This window comes from Cetorhinus maximus, chromosome 14 (genome assembly GCF_964194155.1).
Source record: "Cetorhinus maximus chromosome 14, sCetMax3.hap1.1, whole genome shotgun sequence".
Taxonomy (NCBI): domain Eukaryota; kingdom Metazoa; phylum Chordata; class Chondrichthyes; order Lamniformes; family Cetorhinidae; genus Cetorhinus; species Cetorhinus maximus.
Genome location: NC_135892.1, coordinates 49721578 through 49743159, shown reverse-complemented (window position 1 = coordinate 49743159; position 21582 = coordinate 49721578). Strand labels below are relative to the sequence as shown.

The window sequence follows — 21582 nt, the reverse complement described above, 5'->3', positions numbered from 1 at the left end:
GCACCTTTTCCCCAACAACAAAACCACAAGCAGTGGCTTTCCTGTCTGCCTTCACTTTCATCACTTGCTGTGATCTCTTTAGATGTTCCCTAACTAACTCAGATCCTCTGTCCAATCTTTCTCTGAAGTTTGATACATAATCCAGGAAAGTAGTTTCTGAATTTTGACCCACCAATTTCTCATGAATCAATTTCAGTGGTCCCCTTACCTCATGACCATAAACTTGTTCAAAAGGACTAAAACCAATTGATGCATTAGAAGCATCCCTAATAGCAAATAACAAGAACGGAATTTCCCATCCCAATTCTGTGGATAGTCACCATAGTTTTTAAAGTTTTAATACCATCTTTCCAAAGCCCGTTATGACTCAGGATGGTAAGCTGTTGACTTAAAACTGTTTTATCCCCAAACTGTTCATTACTTCCTTAAACAGCTGTGACATGAAATTTGAACCCTGATCTGATTGTATTTCTTTTGGTAAACCATATCTTGTAAAAAAAAATTAGTCAACTCTTCCTCAATTCTCTTTGTTGTAATATTTCTTAAAGGTATCACTTCAGGAAACCTTGTAGACAAATCCATTATGGTCAGTTACTACTGATTCTTACTTTTAGTCTTAGGGAGGGATCCTGCACAATCAATCATGACCCTAATAAAAGGTTCTTCAAATGCTGGAATTGGAATTAAAGGTGCCGGCTTAATCACTGCTTGTGGTTTCCCTATCACCTGACATGTTCTACAGAATTTGACTACATTTCTATGCAATCCAGGCCGATAAAATTGTTTTTGTATTTTTTGCCTGTGTCCCCCCACTGGAATTTCATGAGTTATTCTCAGAATCTCATTTCTATATCCAAATGGTATGACAACCTGATGCACTTCCTTCCAGCTTTAATTTGCTGAAACATGATAAGGCCACCCTTTTCTCATTAAGACATTTACCTTTAAAGGTAATAACATTCTGGAATACATTCTGCCTCTATTTCTGAGTAAGCTGTCTGATATAGCTGTCTTATTTGTATATTCTTTTTCTGTAACTTTACCAACTGCCTTGAGCTAAATACCTCAGCTGCATTACCCTCCATTCTTTCTTCCTGAACAATTTTATTAAAAACAGTGTCAGCTAATTGGACTTCCACACCTTCTCCCTGCATTTGAACTTCCTGTTCTTCTTTTCAAGCTGCGAGCCTGTGATCTTGTTATCATAAAATCTGGAAACAATCCAGGATGCTCCCTCTGCAACACTTCTGTTGAAGACACCTCTACAGGCTGCTCAGCTACCATAGGCATCATGCACACCATTACCTAAAATAAATTGAGCCCCCTGCAATGGGCAATTTTTCCACTACTCCAACAATCACCTCATCTGTTTTCCACTTACTCTTTTAATTTACCTTCCACAATGGAATAGGTTTAGCATCTTCATGAACCCCACTTATTATCACCTATTCCTGCAATACTCCCTCTGAGCAACAAATGTCACTTTCTCACATTAAGGATTGACTAGCCCCTGTGTCTCTGAAAATTTTAAGATCTTTACCTACTCCAACCTATACACATGGAAAGACTTTCCCTTCACATACAAAATCTTTAAACATTTCTGCAACCTGCTCCTGAGAACTTTCTTGGGTAAATTGTGAACACACTCCCACTTCTTTACCTTTCACTGATTCTTCCTGTTTTACCTGTACACAAACCACTAGTCTTTCCTATGCCTGAACCTCAGAACCCGCAGTACTTTTACTTCCAGAAATTTTCTGCACCCCAATAATCCCAACAGATTTTCCCTGTAATTTCCAACATAGACTGTGTGTCCAATTTTATTACAATGAAAACACCTCAATTCTAGAATATCACTTCTACCCTCAGCACCTTCCTTTTTCTGAAAAAAAACTTCCTAGGAATTTCCACCTACTCCTCTTCCCTGACTACCCACCTTCCTTTCATTCTCTGATTTAAAAGGATGTCGAGAAAAAGTTTAGCTCTATGAACTAACTCATAATCATCAGCTATCTCTGCTGCTTGTTTTACTGTTTCAACCCTCTGTTCCTCCACGAGTTCTCATTACAAAGGAATTGAATCTTTAAATGTTTCCAAAATAATTACTTCTCTAAGAGCTTCATATGCCATCTCTATCTTTAATGTCCGTATCCACCGGTCAAAATTACTTTGTTTTACTCTCTCAAATTCAATATAAGTTTGCCCAGGCTGTTTTCTCATATTCCTAAATTTCTGCCTGTACGCCTCAGGAACCAATCGTATGCATTCAAAATAGCCTTTTTTAACCACATCATAGTTCACCGACATTTCTTCTGACAGTGAAGCATAAGCCTCATGTCCTCTACCCACCAACCTAGATTGTAACAACAATTCCAGTTTTCCTGGGACCATTTCATCTGTTTAGCTATCTTAAATGAAATAAAGAATGCTTCAACATCTATCTTCAAATGTTGGAAGAGCTTGTACAAATTTAATCATCTCCCCACTGGGTTCTGATCTGGAAATAAGGCCTTCCACGCCTTATGTTGTCTCCTTTTAACTGCCAGCATTTTAAGCTGGAACTCTGTCTCTCTTTTTCTCTTTCCTCCTTTTCTAACCTGGCTATTTCTGACTCTCTCCTGCCTGTTCCCTTTGGAATGCCCTTTCTCTTTCCTTTTTCTTTTTCTGCTGCCTCTAGTTCTAATTTTTTCATTTGCAACTGAATTTGAGCCAATTCCAATGACCCACCCCTTGGAGAACTCTCTCTCTTGGGCATTCCTTCCAATTTCAAATGCTGCGCTATACCTTCAATTATGTCTGATTTCCTTACCCCCTGCAGGTAATCCTAATCATAACTTACCTGCCAATTGCATTAACTTAGTTTTATTTACCTTTTGTAAACCAACCAAAGTTATAACTTCAACTCCCAAACAAGTCTTAGCAACTGCCAAAGCCATATTGCAGTCTCACCACTTAAAAAAAAACCTCAAACTCCCGAATTCAAAGGCTTCTCATGCTCATAACCTTAAGATTCACCAACCCCAAACCAAACAAGGAATTTCAAATATATCCTGCAAAGAGCCCACAATTTTTTTATGGCACAGCGGATGGTAAATACTGAGCAGCTCAAATCCCAGAGGGAAACTTGAAACAGCTACCACAACTGTTTTGCAATTTGCATTTTATTTTGAGATGTGTGCCTTGAATTCAGTAATAATAAATCCTCTGAGTCTGAGGTTTTTTACAAAATGAAACTAAACATTTAAATAATAGAAGAAAAGATTTTAAGCATATACATAGGTCCACAAATTACTACTACAATAACTCCTAAATCCCCTAATTAATCTGACTACCAGTAACAGTAAAAACAAAAATTTTAACAGACCCAAGCAAAGCACACAATACCCTGGACAGTGATATTCACAGAGTTTTCTTAGCTTCGGTTCCCACAGACAGCAATTTGATGCATAGAGGCTGGAGGCTTTTCACACTTGCTAGATCTTAGACTGCCTTCCCCCTTATACACAACCTAATCTATTTTATACATGTTTCTTCCTTTTTAATGTAAGTTCCATTGTTCCAATATGTCTTTGTAACTTTGCTTTCCTCATAATATAAATCTTTCATAGTACTCTCAATATCAGTAACCTTTGGGAAAAAGTGTGTTTGGCTTAGCTTCCTACAGCTAGGTGTAACATCTTACCATCTCTTTGAAATTCAAACTAACCTAATTTATCTACAAATGCAAATGTTCCTCACACCTCACATTCTAACACTTCAGCCATGTTTATGTATTTAGCATTTCAAACATTGCTTCCCTTTTGATAACTTAAAAGCTCCAGTCCAACTGTCTCCAATTCAATTAAATCCACCAAAGAAAAACTAATCTAAACCCCACTATTAACCTACCTTTACAATAAATCACAATATTATGAAAATTATATTTTTATAACAAACTGTAAGTAATCAATTTAATCTGGTGTATTGATCAGGAAGAATCCAATAATTAATACATCATAGCCAAGCATGGTTCAATTCAAGGCAAATTCAATGTTGGCATTTATTTCGAGAGGACTAGAATATAAAAGCAGGGATGTGCTGCTGAGGCTTTATAAGGCTCTGGTCAGACCACATTTAGAATATTGTGAGCAATTTTGGGCCCCATATCTCAGGAAGGATGTGCTGGCCATGGAGAGGGTCCGGAGGAGGTTCACGAGAATAATCCCAGGAAAGGCCTAACATATGAGGAACGTTTGAGGACTCTGGGTCTATACTCGATGGAGTTTAGAAGGTTGAGGGGGGATCTGATTGAAACTTACAGAATGCTGAAAGGCCTGGATAGAGTGGACATGGGGAAGATGTTTCCATTAGTAGGAGAGACTAGGACCCGAGGGCACAGCCTCAGAGTAAAGGGAAGACCTTTTAGAACAGAGATGAGGAGAAACTTCTTTAACCAGAGAGTGGTGAATCTATGGAATTCATTGCCACAGAAGGCTTTGGAGGCCAGGTCATTGAGTGTATTTAAGACCGAGATAGATAGGCTCTTGATTGGTAAGGGGATCAAAGGTTACGGGGAGGTGGTGGGAGAATGGGGTTGAGAAACTTATCAGCCATGATTGAATGGCGGAGCAGACTCGATGGGCCGAATTTCTGCTCCTATGTCTTATGGTTCATTTTTGTCACAGTATGGTTAGTCGATTCTTGACCAGTAGTTGCAAAATGGAATATGGAAAGTGACAAGATGTTGGTGATTCCACAGCAAATCATGTGATAGTGACATCTAGCAATGAACTCAAGAACAAAATTCAAACACTTCAACTTTAGATGTTTGGTCATACAGAACTTGAATATTGCTGAAAAAGAGAGACATGCCTAAAGGACGTGGACGTAGCAAACCATGAGGATGAACCCCGTCATATATATCATGCAGGAACTCATTGCTTTTACACAAGTCCGGCAAGCATTTTTTTTTAAGCTTACTTTCAAGCAAGGCTGTCCGGTTATGTTGAATAGCAGGTCCAATGCATACGAAATTGGACCGGTCCTTAAGAATGGCATGCATTTTGTTGATGTAGTCACGCTTGTTAAGGATGACTATTCCCATTGCTTTGTCAGGTTTACGATGTGTATGTTGGGTTGGTCTTAAGGCCTCTCAATTCTGTAAGACATTCGCGTTGCATGTGAAAGATGTACAGGTCATTTAGAATCCTGCAATATACATGCCCTAGAACAACTAGGTGTGCTTTCAAGGATTTGGCGTCTTCAGTGGATGCTGGTTAGAGGCAAGGTAGTTGGGATTAGGGGAGTTCAAACTCAGCAAATACTTCTTCTCGTTTGATTTGGGATGAAGGCACACCAAAATTGAAGCCATGTGCAAAAACAAACTCCTCGCTTTGAGAGTGCATGGTCAGAGAGATTTGTTACATGTTTAGTGGCATCATTAATTGCATTGCCAAATCGCTTCAGCTTAAGTGAGTTTATGGTGCGGATGTGTTTCAAACAGGTACTGAAAAGTGCCCAGTCTACCTTGGATTACCCTGGAAAGGCAATGTCTCTCAAAAATTTGAGCAATAGGTGAAGCTAGCTGCTACAATGCAGTAGCAACACAAGTGGTATTCGCCACAACAGGATGCTGCTGTCAAGTCAAAAAGATGTTCTGCCTATCACACAAATGAGTTACATGGCATATGAATTTCAGTACCAGAGTGATGTGAGGTATGTAGGGCGTATATCCCAAAAACTAGCGGATTGCATCAAACATCATGTCCCAGCTGCTGTTCACAATGGGCAGGGTACAGACCGTACCCAACCGGTCCGTGCTTGTAAAATTCAAAACACTATGTCTGACTTTAAATGTGATTCTGTGATTGAGGATTGTTTAGTACATGTTGTCCACGTACTAAGAATTACGCTGACAACCAATTTAAGATAGTCAGTCGGGCTCGCAGTGTGGCACGTTTGCATGTGCTGGAAGCTACATATATTAATACACAGGGCCCTGTTCTTTGCAGACAAAGGACACGTACACACATTATGCCTGTTTCAGCTAAACAAAATGAGTGACAACCATTCGTGATTTATTCCTCAGGGTCAAGCTGCCTAGTTTAAATTTCAAACAATGCTTGGTAGTTAACTGTCAGTCACCATCAGTGCTGCATTCTTGATGGCAATGCCACTTGCCAACCAATGAGCACTCTCTTCACATACAGTATAAATTGTTGTTTTCCCCTTATATGGGTATTCTCGTGGTGTCCTGATGAATGCAAGATGAAAAGCTTAGATGTCTTTCTTCAGCAGCACTTCTTCAGTGAGATTATCTTTCCAAAACTCAACAAACTTCAAGATTACCCAAATCAAGTGTTGGGTATTTTAATGTTAGGGAATTACATTGCAGTACCTATAAATTGTGTCAAACAGTGCTGAAATATACATTTAATCCATCACCTGCAGAGTGCCTTGTAATGGAGATGCTAAGCAAAAGCCAAGAGTCTCCCTGTAAAATTAGAGAACACAAGGCAGAAATGGTCTCCACTGTATTTGTGCACATGTACCAATCAGCCAAGAGGTGGTATCAGACAGTTCAGGGGAACCAGTGCTAAGTAAAACAATTCATGCCTTAAAAAGATGACATACGAAGTACAAGACAATAAGCTTGCAGAATGGGCATGTAAATGGCAAATTAATTTCAATACAGGGAAATGTGCGCTGTTGCGCATTGGTAGGAGGAAAAGAGTCAATGTAAGACCATATTAAGTAGGAGTAACTGGGTATAGGAGCAAAGGGATATACAAGTACAAATTCACAGATCATTAAAGTCATAACACAGATCGGCAAGGCTAGATAAAATGCAAAGAATGCACATGGATTTATTTCTAGAGGATCAGAACTGAAAAGCAGAGAAGTTATGTTAAACTTATAGAACCTTGGTTGGACAACACTTGAGTATTGTGCACAGTTCTTGTCTCTATGTTACAAAAAGGACTATTGAAGTATTTACCAAAGTGCAAAACAAAAACGTTCAAAAATGATACCAGAAGTGAGGTTGAACATGCAATGGCTGTCTTCTTTAGAAAAGAGAAGGCTGTGAGGTGACCCAATAAGTCTTTAAAATTATGATAGGGTAGACCAAGAGATTTATGGGGGTATCCAAAAATAGGGGGTCATGAATATAAAAGTCACTAATAAATTCCTAATTGGATTTAAGAGAAACTTTTTTTTAAAAATCCAGAGTAGTTAGATTGTGGAACTTACTACCATAAAGCAATTGAGGTGAACAGCATTGACACATTTGAGAAGCCAGCTAAGTACACGAGGAAGAAAGGAATAGCAGGATGTGCTAAGAGGGTGAGTTGAAGTAGGGGTGGAAGGAGGCTGGTGTGAGCATAACCATTGACATAAATAAGGTGGGCTAAATTACCTGTTTTTGTGCCACAAAACAGTGATGCATTCCGTGGAATTACAATATATATATCAATAAAAAGGATGCACCAAGTTGCCGTTTCAAGTCTCAATGATATCTAAGGTAAAAGATCTAATTCAGTTATAGTGCAATAAACACTGTAGCAAATGTGGCCAGGAATTGATGGATAAATGTCAGCACTGTTAAAACTTCAACTCGTCAAAATTTGATAATGCATCTGTGAAACAAGTTTGAAAAAAGTCACGTCAATTTTAAAATAAAACAACGAACATCAAGGTCAGAAGACATACTTTAAATGTAAACCAAATTTATTTTGCTCTTAAGTAGTGTTCTGGAAGCACTACAGCATGGTAAACAATGTAAATTAGTACAAGTCATCAAAAGCCATCAGTATTTTCATGAGCTGTTTATAAAGATGCAGCCTATGCTAACTCGATAAATATTTAACCACTTTCACTTAGAATTAATGAAGGCTCACAAATGAGCAACACTCCTCATTGAGGAAAACAAAAAGCTGTTGTCGACAAAGCGACAGCACATACATACACAAAAAAAATTCATAAAAAATAACCAAGTGTACTGTGTTCCCAAGTCATTCAAGATGCTTTACACTGGGATGATATGCACATGATCTTGCCGCAAACTTATCTGGCTAGAATTGCATTAATTCAGTCAAGCATTACCATTTCTTCCAACTACCCATGGATACAATTGAAAAGCAGCACTGGGACATGCCTGACACACAACCCTTTGAATGTGTTTTTCCACAGCTCACTTTCATTTCTAGGCTGCAAAAAAGGCTATGCTACAACAAAGTAACACACACCTAATTTAAGAGATTGGTGATCAATTACAGAAAATAATTCCTATATATGTTGTACACTTTGCAAGCAGAGGCACAAGCAAAGTCCACTTTTCAGCTCTCCTCGGTTTCCCCCCTCCCAAAACCATAAAATGGGGCACAAGTGATCTTTAAAAAGTGATTTAATTCATACAACTGCATGCAAATCTAAACAAAGATGACAAAACTTTTAATTTATAACAATGGAAAAAAGGTATTACACAAGAAAACTGCCATAGAAATTGCATACTAAGTAAAAAGAGCTACCAGGTGACAAAGGATTTAATATACACATATTGGCATTGTTTTTGGTCAACACAGATGTGCGATTACATTCTGCAAAGCTACATTAATAGTGGCTGAACAGAAGAAATAGCACAACTTGGTTTACTCCATATTTCTCAATCAACCATTTCCTCAGGAATTTCGTGTGGGTTAAGAATACCAGGAACAGACATCTGAATTTTATGCTTTTCCTCTTGGGCCTGGCGTAATGCAGCCTCTCTTTCTTCCAAGAACAAATCAGCACTATCCTCTCCAGCAAACTCCTGCAAACAAAAACATTTGTAACGAAAAGGGGAAAAAATAATACCCCAGTTTACAAAAATGTTTTTTCATAACCATCTTGGAACAATTCCACTCTTCAGCTGCAAAAGCAGTAATCTCCAATGCTCCTTATTCCGCAGTTGGCTTTCTAGTAGCTCTCACCACATTTACATTTCCACACCTACCATTTTCAATTTTAAAGATGAGCTGGGCAGAGCTCAAGAATCTAGTAGTTCCTTATTACTTCCTTCAAATGAACATTCATGTGCAAGCTTACCAGGAGGCACTGGAAGGGTATTTTATCATGCAAGACATCATAGTAGAATCTGTTATTATATTATAAACATACATTTGTTTAAGCAAAAAAAATCACTGGTTCAGCAACGAGTAGGACCCCCAACCCACCCCAGCTATGACCTGTCAATAACACAAGACAAGGATTCAAATCTGAAACTTTCTGGTACTGAACTGCATTCCTAGCAGTTAAACACACCATGTAGTGTAGCTCTTAAGACAAATCTGTAATTGTACAATGTTTAATGTTGGGCAGGCAAGTTTTACTTAAGGTGTCCATTTAAAAAGGTAACTACACGTACCATATAAAGTAAAATCTCATACAAATAAGCTCCATACACAAACAACTCAGTTGAGAATGACATGTCTTCACCCTTTCAATAAAGAGATCAAGTCACCAAATTCTATTTGCTTAAAGATTTTGGAAAATCTAATTTTCTTTTTCACAAAACTGGAAACAGAACAAGAATGAACCCTAGTTTCATAATCAGACATGGAAGATATATTTCTGTAAACAGGACGGTGAAAATGGAGTGGTTTTGTTAAATTTAACAATGAAATCTCTACAGCAGAAGAATAATCAACATTCATACCTAATATAAGATTCAGTAGGCACCAACTCAGTTTAATGAAATTGACTAGAGAAACATACCATCTTTGTCAGATAAGAAAATATCTTTAGTGCTACTCACTGATGCTTAACCATGACTATTGGGGCCCACCGTGGAGCAGGAGTAACTTTGGTAAAACTGAAAAAACCCTTCTGCTCACCATCCTGCTAGTAAGAACCAATACATCTCAGCTTTCCATGCAAGTTTATGAATACTCTTCATGGGAAAGAATTTTCTCCCCATTGGGGGAGTTGGGCGGGAGCGCAGCTGATCGCCGCCCACGATCGGCTGGGCGCCACCATTTTACATGGGTGGGCCAATTAAGGCCTGCCCAGTGTGACGCTTGCCTGGAAGTGCTGAGTGCGCCCTGTGCTGGCAAGGGCGGGGGGGGGGGGGGGGGGGGGTAGAGATAGGCTGAGTCGGGGAGTGCACTCTTTTGCGCATATGCGCGAAAGAGCGCAGAAATCCCCAAGGCACAGAGCTGCCTCAGGGAGATTAGTTTAAGCTCTGAAAATTTTAAGAAAAAAAAATTAAGACATGTCCCCTCATGTGAAAGTATCACATGAGCTGGGACGTATCTATGAATGTTATTAAAATTTTTTATAAAACTTTAAATACATTCATGAAACCTCATCCTGCCCGTGGAAGAGGTTTCATGATAAATGCGAAGGCCACCTGGGCTCTTTGCCTGCCTGCCAACCTTAAGGTTGGATGGGCAGCTCAGTTTTAATTGGTATTTAAATGGCCTTGATAGGCCTTTGACACTTCGGCGGTCGTGCAGCCGACTCGGGTACACACCCGCTGAACATCTGAATGACGCACGCCCGACGTCACCGTGCGTCATTTTATGTGTTGGCGAGGGGACCCCACCCCCACTCGCCAAAGATTCTAGCCATGAAGCCTGGAACTCACGTATGAGAGTTATTAAATATGAAGCTATCTTGGATGAGGTTTCGCTATAGTCTGAAATCTTTTGATTAGACTTGAACTTCTTTACCTTGATTTGTACAAGAAAATCTCTCAGATGCTCTTTAAAAGCTGCAATGTCCTGATTTAAACTGAAAAGCCCCGTTACAAATAATTTCACTTGTGCCCTGTTAGAAAAAGAAAATTTAAGTTAGGAAGCAAAATAATGATTTAAAAAAGCTTGCTTTAAATCACTTAAGACCAACTTACTCTTGTAGATGTGGAAAAGCAGACTTCAGTAGATTGGCCACATAATCCTGAATGAATACATGATTAGTGACAGGATTTGTTGGGTTAAGGGGCACTGATATTTTTCCTTCCTCCACCAGGTTAAACATGTATGCAAGTATTGATGCATGCATTGTCAAACCTACAAAAAAGTGACAAATACAGAATGTTAAGAATCAACTTTCACATGAACATAGACCTTCAGGTGCAATTACAAAAACATTAATATTTATCTACAATCTTCAATTTAGCAGATTATGAAGATTAGTTTAAACCTGTAAAATCAGTTACAAGTAATCTAAATTTACAACTGTAACATGCCACACAGTGCAATGGAATTAACTGCTGCAGCAATCACAAATTTTTGAATGATATCCAGCACCAACTTCTTTTCACCCATCACCCTGTCCTCAGTAACCTAAATTGGCTCCCATCCTCCAAAGCTCAATTCTAAAGTTCGTGCCCAGATCTTGAAATTCTTTCTTGGCCTCATCCCTCAATTTCAGTAACCTTCTCCAGCCCTACACTGTCCAAACTCTCCATTCCCCTGACTCTAGCCTTTAATTTTTAGGTCTGTTAGTATTCCTCACACCTGTGAAGTGCTTTGCCTGTTCTTATGACTAAGCAACATTTTTGTATTAAATGCCACATATCACAAGTTTTGTAGATTAAACTTATAATGTAAAAAAGGGTTGTTAATGTATGAAAACAAGTTGTTGATTTCTGTGCAGCTAAGAAACATGACACAAACTAGCCTAACTAGAAAATGGAACAAGGCTTGTAATATCACCACTTCAAGTATTTCCCCCCCCCACCCCAATACACTGGAAATACTGCAGATTGTGTAATTGTATCTTAGATACGCTATCATTAGATGAAAATATCATTACTGCATAATCCAGTTAGTTTTTACTAATACTTCCTCACTTTAAATCTTTTACTTATTAGAAAGTTAACACACTGAACAGGTTGTGCTTCAACACTTCCCATTAAGCAACTTGTTAAAATTACAAAATAAAATTTGGCTTCCCAATTTTGCAAATATTTGTTTACACAGTTTATGTTGAACATCTGTCCAATCAAAGATCACAAATTTAAATACAAAAAGCCATTTCCGCCATTCATATAGGTCTTTACCACTGTTAAGTCATACTGGAGTAATTCATTAGTCCCATTTTCCTGCTTTAGTCCTACTTTTAAAATTTTTTTTTATCAAACTCCAGTAAATACTGAATCAGTTTCAGCAATTACAGTTTTACCAATGTTACTCCTGCTCCACAGTGGGCACCAATAGTCATGTTTTAAGAGTCAGTGGGTAGCACTAAAGATATTTTCTAATCTGACATAGACGTATGGTTCTCTAGTCAATTTCACTAAAATTTGAGTGGTAATCTATACCATGTTCCAACAATCCTTTGTTAAAAAAATTCCTTCTAGCTTTTAAGACTTCGGTTTATATGATGCCTTTCACAACCTCAAGACGGGCCAAAGTGTCTTACAATGAATGAAGTCTTTTTGAAGTGTAATCACTATTGAAATGTAGGAAATTCAGCAGTCAACAGCAAGGTCCAACAACCTTCATGTTTCTGGTGCTAATCCTAATTTTATGCTCACTTATTCTGATTCACTGACCAATGGAAGTAATATTTTAGTTTCATAATCTCAAGTCCTTTAATATTGTTGGGCACTTCTGTTAGACCTACTCTTAACCTTCACTGCTCCAGTGAATATAGTCCCAATATTCGAGATTATTACATCTTCAATATTATCTTTGTGAATCTATTTTTCCATGGCCCCAATATTATATAACAGTTTGTCCAAAATGCCAATTTCCTAGAAGTATCAACTCCATTTAACAGCCTTAAACCAGACTTGCCATAAAGTGTTAGGTTAGAAAGAATTAATGATTTCAAAAATGTTAGTTAATTGGACAAATTATTTGCATTTCGTTTCTGTAAATTAAGAAAAATTCACATGAAAGATGAGTTTAATCCAGAATTGGTATGTAGAGTCAAATGACAATAACTACAAAATTGCTACTTGTTTAATTGCTAGTCATAATAGGCAAGATGTGCTGATGGTCTTGAATAAACATGCTGTCAATTAGCAATAAATACCAAAACCCAGACTTGGATTCCTGGATTGTTTAAAGTTGATTCTAGTAGAAATACTTGAGAAGCTACAGCCATATAGTAATTAAGAAGGAAAAAAGCCCAGGTTACTATTTCTCATCATTATTCAAGGACTATCCAAGATCAAAAATCTAACTGTGAATAAGAGTGAGCACAAGATTAGGCTCAGCTATAGTAGTCTCCATACACAGTCAAATACTTGGTCAGCACTTAGGCAAAGCACCAGTGGGCTTTTGGCCCCTGTGGGACTGTACCCTATTAAGAACCAATTCCCAACTGACGGAGGTGTGGCAGTGCCAAATGAAGCCATCTTTTACAAATAAACATTGAATGAGCAGTAGTACAAGAAAGAGAAACAAAATCAGGTTCATGAGCACTGAATATCAGATCAATTGACTAAACTTAAAATAGTTCTTTCCATTGAACACTGAAATGCAAGTTTAACCTAGCACAATTTACTTGGACAAATTTTGCTGCATTTCTGATACAGAATTCTGAAATCAAATTAAAAGAAGAAAATTAAAATACCCAATCTCGCTACAATGGGTAGTTAGACTTCAAAAAATAAAACCTGTTACCAGCTTCTAATATCCTATTTTATTGTACTCTCCAGGTAAAGGTCAGTGCAGGAACAAGTGAGAAGACACCAGGGTTGGTCACATCCATTACCGGGCATGCAAATACAGGGAGTCCTCACTTAAAAGTTGCAGTTGTGCTCCTGAAAGTCACGATTTTAGCTGAATCATAGGTTCCCATAGGAATCAATGCTAAAGCCAGATTTGGGTTCTTTCAGTCATTTCTTGCCCAGACATTTCTTGCCCAGAAAAAAACAACGTCCAAGTTGAAATACTGTGTCATACATATACAGCCCTGAACTCCTAGCAGAAATAACTTGCAAAATAAAACACACTAATATGAGAAATACAATATAAAATTCCAAAACATTACTCACAGTACTTTTAGATCAGGGTTGTCCAAGGCCTGGCCCGCAGGCCGGATGCACCCCCTGAGGCATTTTCACCTGGCCCACCACGTCGTTGGAGTCAACCATCCAAGACAACCCAAACAGAATTTTGAAAAATGCTTAGAACCTGCTCATCCAATCACAGGCTGGTTCCACCCTACATAGGCAGCCACTAGTGAGCCTATCAGCAGCCAATGTAGGGTAGAACTATGATTGGGTGAGCATCACATCATCAGATGCTGGATAAGTTATTATTATCTCCATTTCTAGCCTGGGGGCTCAGAATCACAGGCAAGCAGGGAGCGGGTGCTTGGTCCTGGGTTGATCAGCACTTTGGGAAGGGGGTTGGTGACTGGACCTAATGGTAGTTGTTTGGGGGGTGGTGGCCAGAGCTGGCGAGGGGTTTGGGGGAGTGGCAACCTTGGCCCCAGCCTCAAATTCAATTTTGATGGGCAGGGGTTTGCTCAGTGGTGACGGCCCCCACCTCAATCTCTGGAGCTTCGCCCTCAATAGCCCCAGACGGCCTTAATTTTAATTTTCACTGAGAGGAGGGGGTTGCTCAGAGTTGCAGTCCCGGACCTCAGGTGGCCTCAATTTTACTTTACACTGGCAGCGGGGGTGCTCACTGATGGCAGGCCGGACCTCGGGAGACCCCAGGTGTCCTCCATTTTAGTGAATAAGTGCAGAGAAGGTAAGATGATGAGTAAGTCTTCTCATCTGCAGCTTGATTATAGTGACACACATTTGTGCTGTTTGGAATAACAGCCAGCGAGATAAATTGCAATTCCTCTGAGCCCACTTCATTTTCTTTCCAAAACTTGCAATTCCACCCCCCAACCCCCTGGCTGAGCGAGAGAAAATCCGACACTTGGCCCCGAGCGAAAAGGCTGGACAAGCCTGTTTTAGATTGCCTCGGCTCCATCCAGTGCTGGATGTTGGTTGGCGCAGTAGCAGCTGAAGTCCCAGGACTACCTACACCAGTGAACTTCTGCCACTAGATAGAGCCCAGGACTGTAGTGCAAGTTCAGAACTGGAGCCAGAAGTTACTGAGGACAGACTCCAGGAACTACGACAAAAACAAAGGGGGCGGAAGGAGAAGAGGAACTAAAGGCGGGTGCAAAACCACTGTGGGAAAGGTCATGTGAGCAGGTAGCCACAGAAGAGGAAGTCTGTGGCAAACAACGTTAAAGTGAAACTGGCAACATTAAATGGATATATTGACACTACATTAATGTTAAGCAAGTCAACGTTAAGCAAGGACTTACTGTATAACCAGAAAATACCCAAAGCAGACATTAACTAAATCTCCAATTAGAAGATGCCCATGTAGATTCGTTTCCAAATCAAGCTTCTATACCAGGCTTGTCCAACATTTTTGCATGGGGAGGGGGGGGAAGCGCAGGGGGCCGATGAGCAAATTTCAGAAAAATAAGGTTTGGTACAACATTAAATTTCAACAACATTGAATTTCAGAAAAAAAGCTGACGTAGGAGAAGAAAACTTGCTGAGCAAAAAGAAAAAATAATAAATTGATAATTTTTTAAAAAAAAGTCACAAATAAAGGCAAGCATTAGAGTGTGAAAAGGTGAGTGTGTGTGTGCAGCTCAATATCAGTCTCAAGCGGCTCACTCACCCTCATCCCTTGAGTGGGTGAGACTGGCTGTTAGTGTCTGGGGGTGAGGGTGAATGAGAACCCTGAGACTTGGGAGTGAGTCAGACACATTCATCCCACGCACGCACACAGTCCCCTCACTCACTCACGCCCAGCTGATTTAGCGAATAGGTGCAATGAGAACAGAAGAGAGAACTGGAGTGAGGTCTGAGGCCTAGAGCACCAAGAGGAACGGCAAGAGATTTGGGGGCGGGGTGGGGGTGAGGGAGGAAAAGAATGCAGCCGGAGCCATGGGAAAGTGTGGTGAGCGGAGGCCCCATGCATTCACATAGCCCGTTTCTCTCCCATGTTTGCTGCTTGAGTCTATCAGCAGAAAATGCGGAAGAAACAGGCTGTGATTAGAGGAGCAGTCCCCTGCAGAAATCTTCAAATTCACCAACCTGCCTTACCAGCATTTTCACCATTGATCTGGGGGCCACATAGAGGGGCTTCTGCAGGCTGGACAAACCTGTTCTACACCAATTATACTTCAACTTGTTAAAAGCAGATGTAACTAATATTCAGTTGACTGCAACAAAGCTCAAAAGCAGTTAAAACAAATATGCACTATTGCTACTCAGACAAAGTTCTTACCAGCAGTGTGAGATGTATCTGTGACAACTGAAAATATGTGCTGAAGAATATCACAAAAGTATGTTTGATAGAAACTTTGTGCAGCCGCCTCTTCCTGGGCAACATTTTGCAGCAGTGTATAGAGAATCTGTAGACCTGTTATTAGAAAACAATTTAGTTGCAGAAGGTTGTCAAATATTAATTTTAATTATCAAATTTAGTATATGTAATTTTAACAAACCTGTATCAGCAACATTTCTCATGGTGTGTTTAAAAGCCCATATTATGGAATCTAAAACTAGCTTAAATTGTGCTGGAGGAATGGCTAGGAATGCTGGAAAACAGTGCGAATTTACAGCTTGTAAAAGCAAGAAGAAATTTGTTCTATGTTCAGGGTATTCCTCGAAGTCCTGAAATGAAAAAAAATAGTTTTGAGACATTACTGGAAATTTCAAAAAATTCAGCTGAGAAGAGAATACAAACATTAAAATGTCTAGAGCACCAAGGAATAAAATGCTACTGTGCCCATGAGGATTCCTGATTAGAACTGCATTCCTGCAAGATGAAAAGGTTATTTAAAAAAAAGTATTAACCCAGTGCCACACTAATCTCCAACTTGGTCACTTCTCAAAAGGGGAATAGTGAAGACCTATAATTGGCTGAGTTTGGGAAGAGGTTCTGCACAGCCCAGGAGCAGCAAGAAACGAGAGAAAATAAGAGGGCTCATTAATTTTGTCTTTAACATCTGTTGAATTTAAGAAAAATAACATTTCCAAAGGAAACATGTTTAGTAGTTTTTTATCCCCACTTCATCTCTCAACGTCATATATGCATCATCCTTGGTGCCCAGGATGCTAGAATTACCCCCAAGAGAGTTGTGTCCTCATTTTCTTGTTCTACAGCCTCCACTAAGTATACATTCAAGACAGAGAGGAGGTTCAGATTGTGGGGGATCATGGCAATGAATCTATTACCCTTCACTTTTTGGCATGATGTGGACAAACTTCAATACGTTAACATAACATATTTAGAATGGGAAATTGTAACTTAATTTAAATGGAAGTCTGAAGTAAAAACCTCAAGATATGAAATGGTTACTCTTGGTATTCCAATAGTAAATACACTGGTCTTATCATAAAACTATGCAATAAATTACATCAGTTTAATTTTGGTCATGGATGCTTTCAAAAGTCCTCATTGGACAATTTTTCCCCCTCCTTTGCGAAGGGCAAAGCTTATCTTGTAGTAACAGCAGAACCATACATTTTTGAAACTATCAACATACAATGGCTTACCGTCTCAAAGTTCAGAACATTAAAGCTTTTAGCAAGATAGAGGCACCCTCCCCGCAAAGTCCATCCTTTTTCAATGACTCACCCCCATCCTTTTTCAACTACTCACCTCATGACCTTGGCCTGGATTTTGCAGTCAGTAGTGAATCAACAGTGCCCGCTGCTTATCTTAAAGAAAGCTGGCCTCAACCTTCCTTATAATTTTCCTTTGCTTTGGTGGCCAGCTTGTTCTATTTTGCGGTCCCTCAAGACTGCTGCACAGCCATGGAACTTAAGGGGAACACTACCTTTATCCTTTGCTTTAATATTTTATTATTACAAGGGGAATTAAACATAAAAGGATGTTATACTTCAGTTATATAGGGCATTGGTGAGACTGCATCTCAAATACTGTGTGCAGTTTCGGTCTCCTTATTTAAGGAAGGATGTAAATGTGTTGGAGGCAGTTCAGAGGAAGCTTACTAGACTGATACCTGGAGTGAGTGGGTTGTCTTATGAGTATATAAGATCCTGAATGTTCTTAAGGTGGACATGGAAAGGATGTTTCCTCTTGTGGGTGAGTCCAGAACTAGGGGGCACTGTTTTAAAATTAGGGGTCACCCTTATAGGACAGAGGTAAGGAGAATTCTTTTCTCCCCGAGGGTTGTGCGATTTTGGAACTCTGCCTCAGAAGGCGGTGGAAGCAGAGTCACTGAATATTTTTAAGGCAGAGGTAGATCGATTCCCTCGGGGATAGACGGGAACGTGGAACTTGAAACTCGAAACAAACAGATCACTCATGACCTTATTGAATAGTGGCACAGGCTTGAGGGGCCAAACGGCCTACTTCTGCTCCTGTTTTGTATATTCGTACAGAGGCCAAAATAAATGATTGGAACATACACATTGGATTAAAGTAGAAAATGAAATATCAAACCTAAAAATAAGAATGTGCAAATCATAAATGGAGAAATTATGAACTTAGTGCACTATTTAAAAGTCCAGTTACACCTCATTCAACAAGGTGCAACTTTTTCAAGGATTTTTGCAGCAAAACTAATAACACAACAGGGAAAATTCTTATCAGCTCAGTTCAGTGATTTCTAATTGATTGCAGACTGCATGGACTTTAACTGCACACCCTATGGGTGTAGATTAACTGACAGCAACTCAGACTTGTACTTAACTGCTCATGTGTGGACTTCAGGAATTGCTGTCCTTTTCAAAGGAATAACGATGGTGAACATCGACAGTTTCATGTCATTACTACTGCAAAGTTTGGATCACCAGCTCAAGAATCACGCTTTTTGAATCAATTTACTGTAAATTGTGGCGCATAAAATGACCCAATCTTTTCAGCCCCAAAAACATGCTTTTGCATATACTCAACGTAAAAGTCGACCCCCCACTGCTTTTCAGCCGCAACATGCTGTACTCACGTTAGTCGTCTGCCTCAATTTTTCACACCACAAATGGATGTTTTACTCACCGGCACCTTAAACTGGGTGCAAGGGATCAAGTAGATGATATAGGTTGTGTTGTGAAGACGTGCAGGAGTTTTAAGACAACCTACACGGCAACAGTTTTTTTTTTACTCAGAGTATAAGTCAAGCCCTGTTTTTGGACAGATTTTTGAGGCTTCAAAAGGTAGAGTTTTGTGCTGACATCTACAGTATATTTAATATTCACTTATTTTCCTGCTCTGAAACTGTGTCACCTGATTAACTGCATCTTTTACTAGTGAAGAAATTCTCAGTGATTCCTAATAGTTACAATATTTGTCTCTGTTCCTATGATTCGGTAGTCAGATGACATTTGGGATTCTGGCTAATTAAACGCTTTATACAGCAATATAACTCAGCATAGCATTCTTTGCTTTTCTATTGCATCCAATCACTAGTAGATATTCACAAACACCACACCCCACCCCCAAAACTCCTGTCAACTACCAAATCTTGCATGCTCCATTTGCTTCCTTGTTTCATCTCTTAATTGTGTTACAAGAATTCATGTTGAACTGAATCTACCAACTGACTGTTACTTAAAAGACACAGGATCTGGTTGCAGTTTCTCATTGCTTCAGTGTTATTTATTTTAGCAACATGCATTACCAAATGCTGCGAAATACAGTACCCTCATCCATGAGGTAACAGCAAAGGCAACAAACAATCACAGAACCATTGAATCTGCCTCCACCACACCCCCTTGGGATGAATCTGCCTCCACCACACCCCCTTGGGATGAATCTGCCTCCACCACACCCCCTTGGGATGAATCTGCCTCCACCACACCCCCTTGGGATGTGCATTCCAAATCTTAACCACTTATGAAAATGTGAACTAGGAGCAGGAGTAGGCCACTAGACCTCTCAAGCCTGCTCCACCGTTCAATAAGATTATGGCTGATCTGATTGTAACCTCAATTCCACATTCCCACCAATCTCCGATAACCTTTCAACCCCTTGGTTATCAAAAATCTATCTCTGCCTTAAAAATGTTCAAAGACTCTGCTTCCGCCACCTTTTGAGGAAGAGAGTCCAAAGACTCTTAGCCCTCAGAAAAAACTTCTCACCTCCGTCTTAAAATGGACAACCCTTCAGTTTTAAAAGGTAGCCTCTAGTTCTAGATTCTCCCACAAGAGGAAGCATCCTTTCGACATCCACCCTGTCAAGACCCCTCAGGATCTTGATTGAAACGTACAAGTCGCCTCTTACTCTTCTAAACTCCAGTGGATACAAGCCTAGCCTGTCCAACCTTTTCCTCATAAGACAACCAGCCCATTCCAGGTAGTAGTCTGGTAGACCTTCTCTGGATTGCTTGCAACGCATTTACATCCTTCCTTAAATAAGGAGATCAATGCTGTACACAGTACTCCAGACGTGGTCTTCACCAGTGCCCTGCATAACTGAAGCATAACCTCCCTACTTTTGCAATCAATTCCCCTCACAATAAACAATAGCATTCGATTAGCTTTTCTAATTACTTGCTGTATCTGCATACTAGCCTTTTGTGATTCATGCACTAGGACATACAGATCCTAATGCATCTCAGAGCTCTGCAATTTCTCACCAGTTAGATAATATGCTTCTTTTTTATTCTCCCTGCCAAAATGAACAATTTCACATTTTCCCACATTATACTCCATTTGCCAGATCTTTGCCTGCTCACTTAACCTATATATCCCTTTTTGGCCTTCACATGTTCTCATCACAACTTCCCTTTCCTAGCTCTGTGTCATCAGCAAATTTAGCAACCATATCTTCGGTCCCATCGCCCAAGTCATTTCTATAAATTGTACAAAATTGAGGCCCCAGCATTGATCCCTCATTACATTTCATCAACCAGAAAATGACCCATTTATGCCTACTCTTTTTCCTGTTAGCTAGTGAATCTTCTATCCAAGCCAATGTTACCCTCTACAGCATAAGCTTTTATTTTCCACAGTAACCTTTGATGTGACACTTAATCAAATGCTTTCTGGAAATCTAAGTACAGTAGATCCATCAGTTCCTCCTTATCCATAGCATATGTTATTACTTCAAAAGAACTCCAATAAATTGGTTAAACATGATTTCCCTTTCACAAAACCATGCTGACTCTGCCTGATTACCTTGAATTTTTCCAAATGCCCAGCAATAACTTCTTTAACAGCTACTAACATTTTTCCTATGACAGATGTTAAGCTAACCGGCCTGTAGTTTCCCGCTTTCTGTCTCCTTCCCTCTTTGAATAAAGGAGCTACATTTGCTATTTTCCAATCCAATTGGACCTTCCTCGAATCAAGGGGATTTTGGAAAATTAAAACCAACGCATCAACTAGCCACGAAGACCCCAGGATGAAGTCCATCAGGACCCAGGGATTTGTCAGTCTGCAGCTCTGACAATTTACTCAGTATTACTTCCCTGATGATTGTAATTTTCCTGAGCCCTGGCCCTTCTATTTCCTGATTTACAGCTATTTCTGGAATGTTACTTGTGTCCTCTATAGTGAAGACTGATGTAAAATACCTGTTCAATTCATCTGCAATCACTATTTTCCATTATTAATTCCCCAGACTCACTTTCTATAGGAGTAGTGCTCACTTTATTAGCTCTCCTTTTTAAACA

At 39.6% G+C, this 21582-nt stretch overlaps 1 protein-coding gene across 4 annotated transcripts in view; it reads right to left on the bottom strand.

Moving 5' to 3' along the window:
• Window positions 1–7689: 7689 nt before the first annotated feature.
• LOC144689645 (exportin-1) overlaps window positions 7690–21582 on the bottom strand; it is a 60921-nt gene continuing 47028 nt past the window's right edge. For all 4 annotated transcript variants that reach the window (XM_078556888.1, XM_078556891.1, XM_078556889.1 and 1 more), the window contains 5 exons: window positions 16447–16615; window positions 16227–16361; window positions 10868–11027; window positions 10689–10785; window positions 7690–8788 (listed from right to left, as the gene is read on the bottom strand). In XM_078556888.1, the coding sequence (XP_078413014.1) occupies window positions 8642–8788; window positions 10689–10785; window positions 10868–11027; window positions 16227–16361; window positions 16447–16615 (708 nt within the window). In that variant the 3' untranslated portion in view covers window positions 7690–8641. The remainder of the gene's footprint in view (window positions 8789–10688; window positions 10786–10867; window positions 11028–16226; window positions 16362–16446; window positions 16616–21582) is intronic.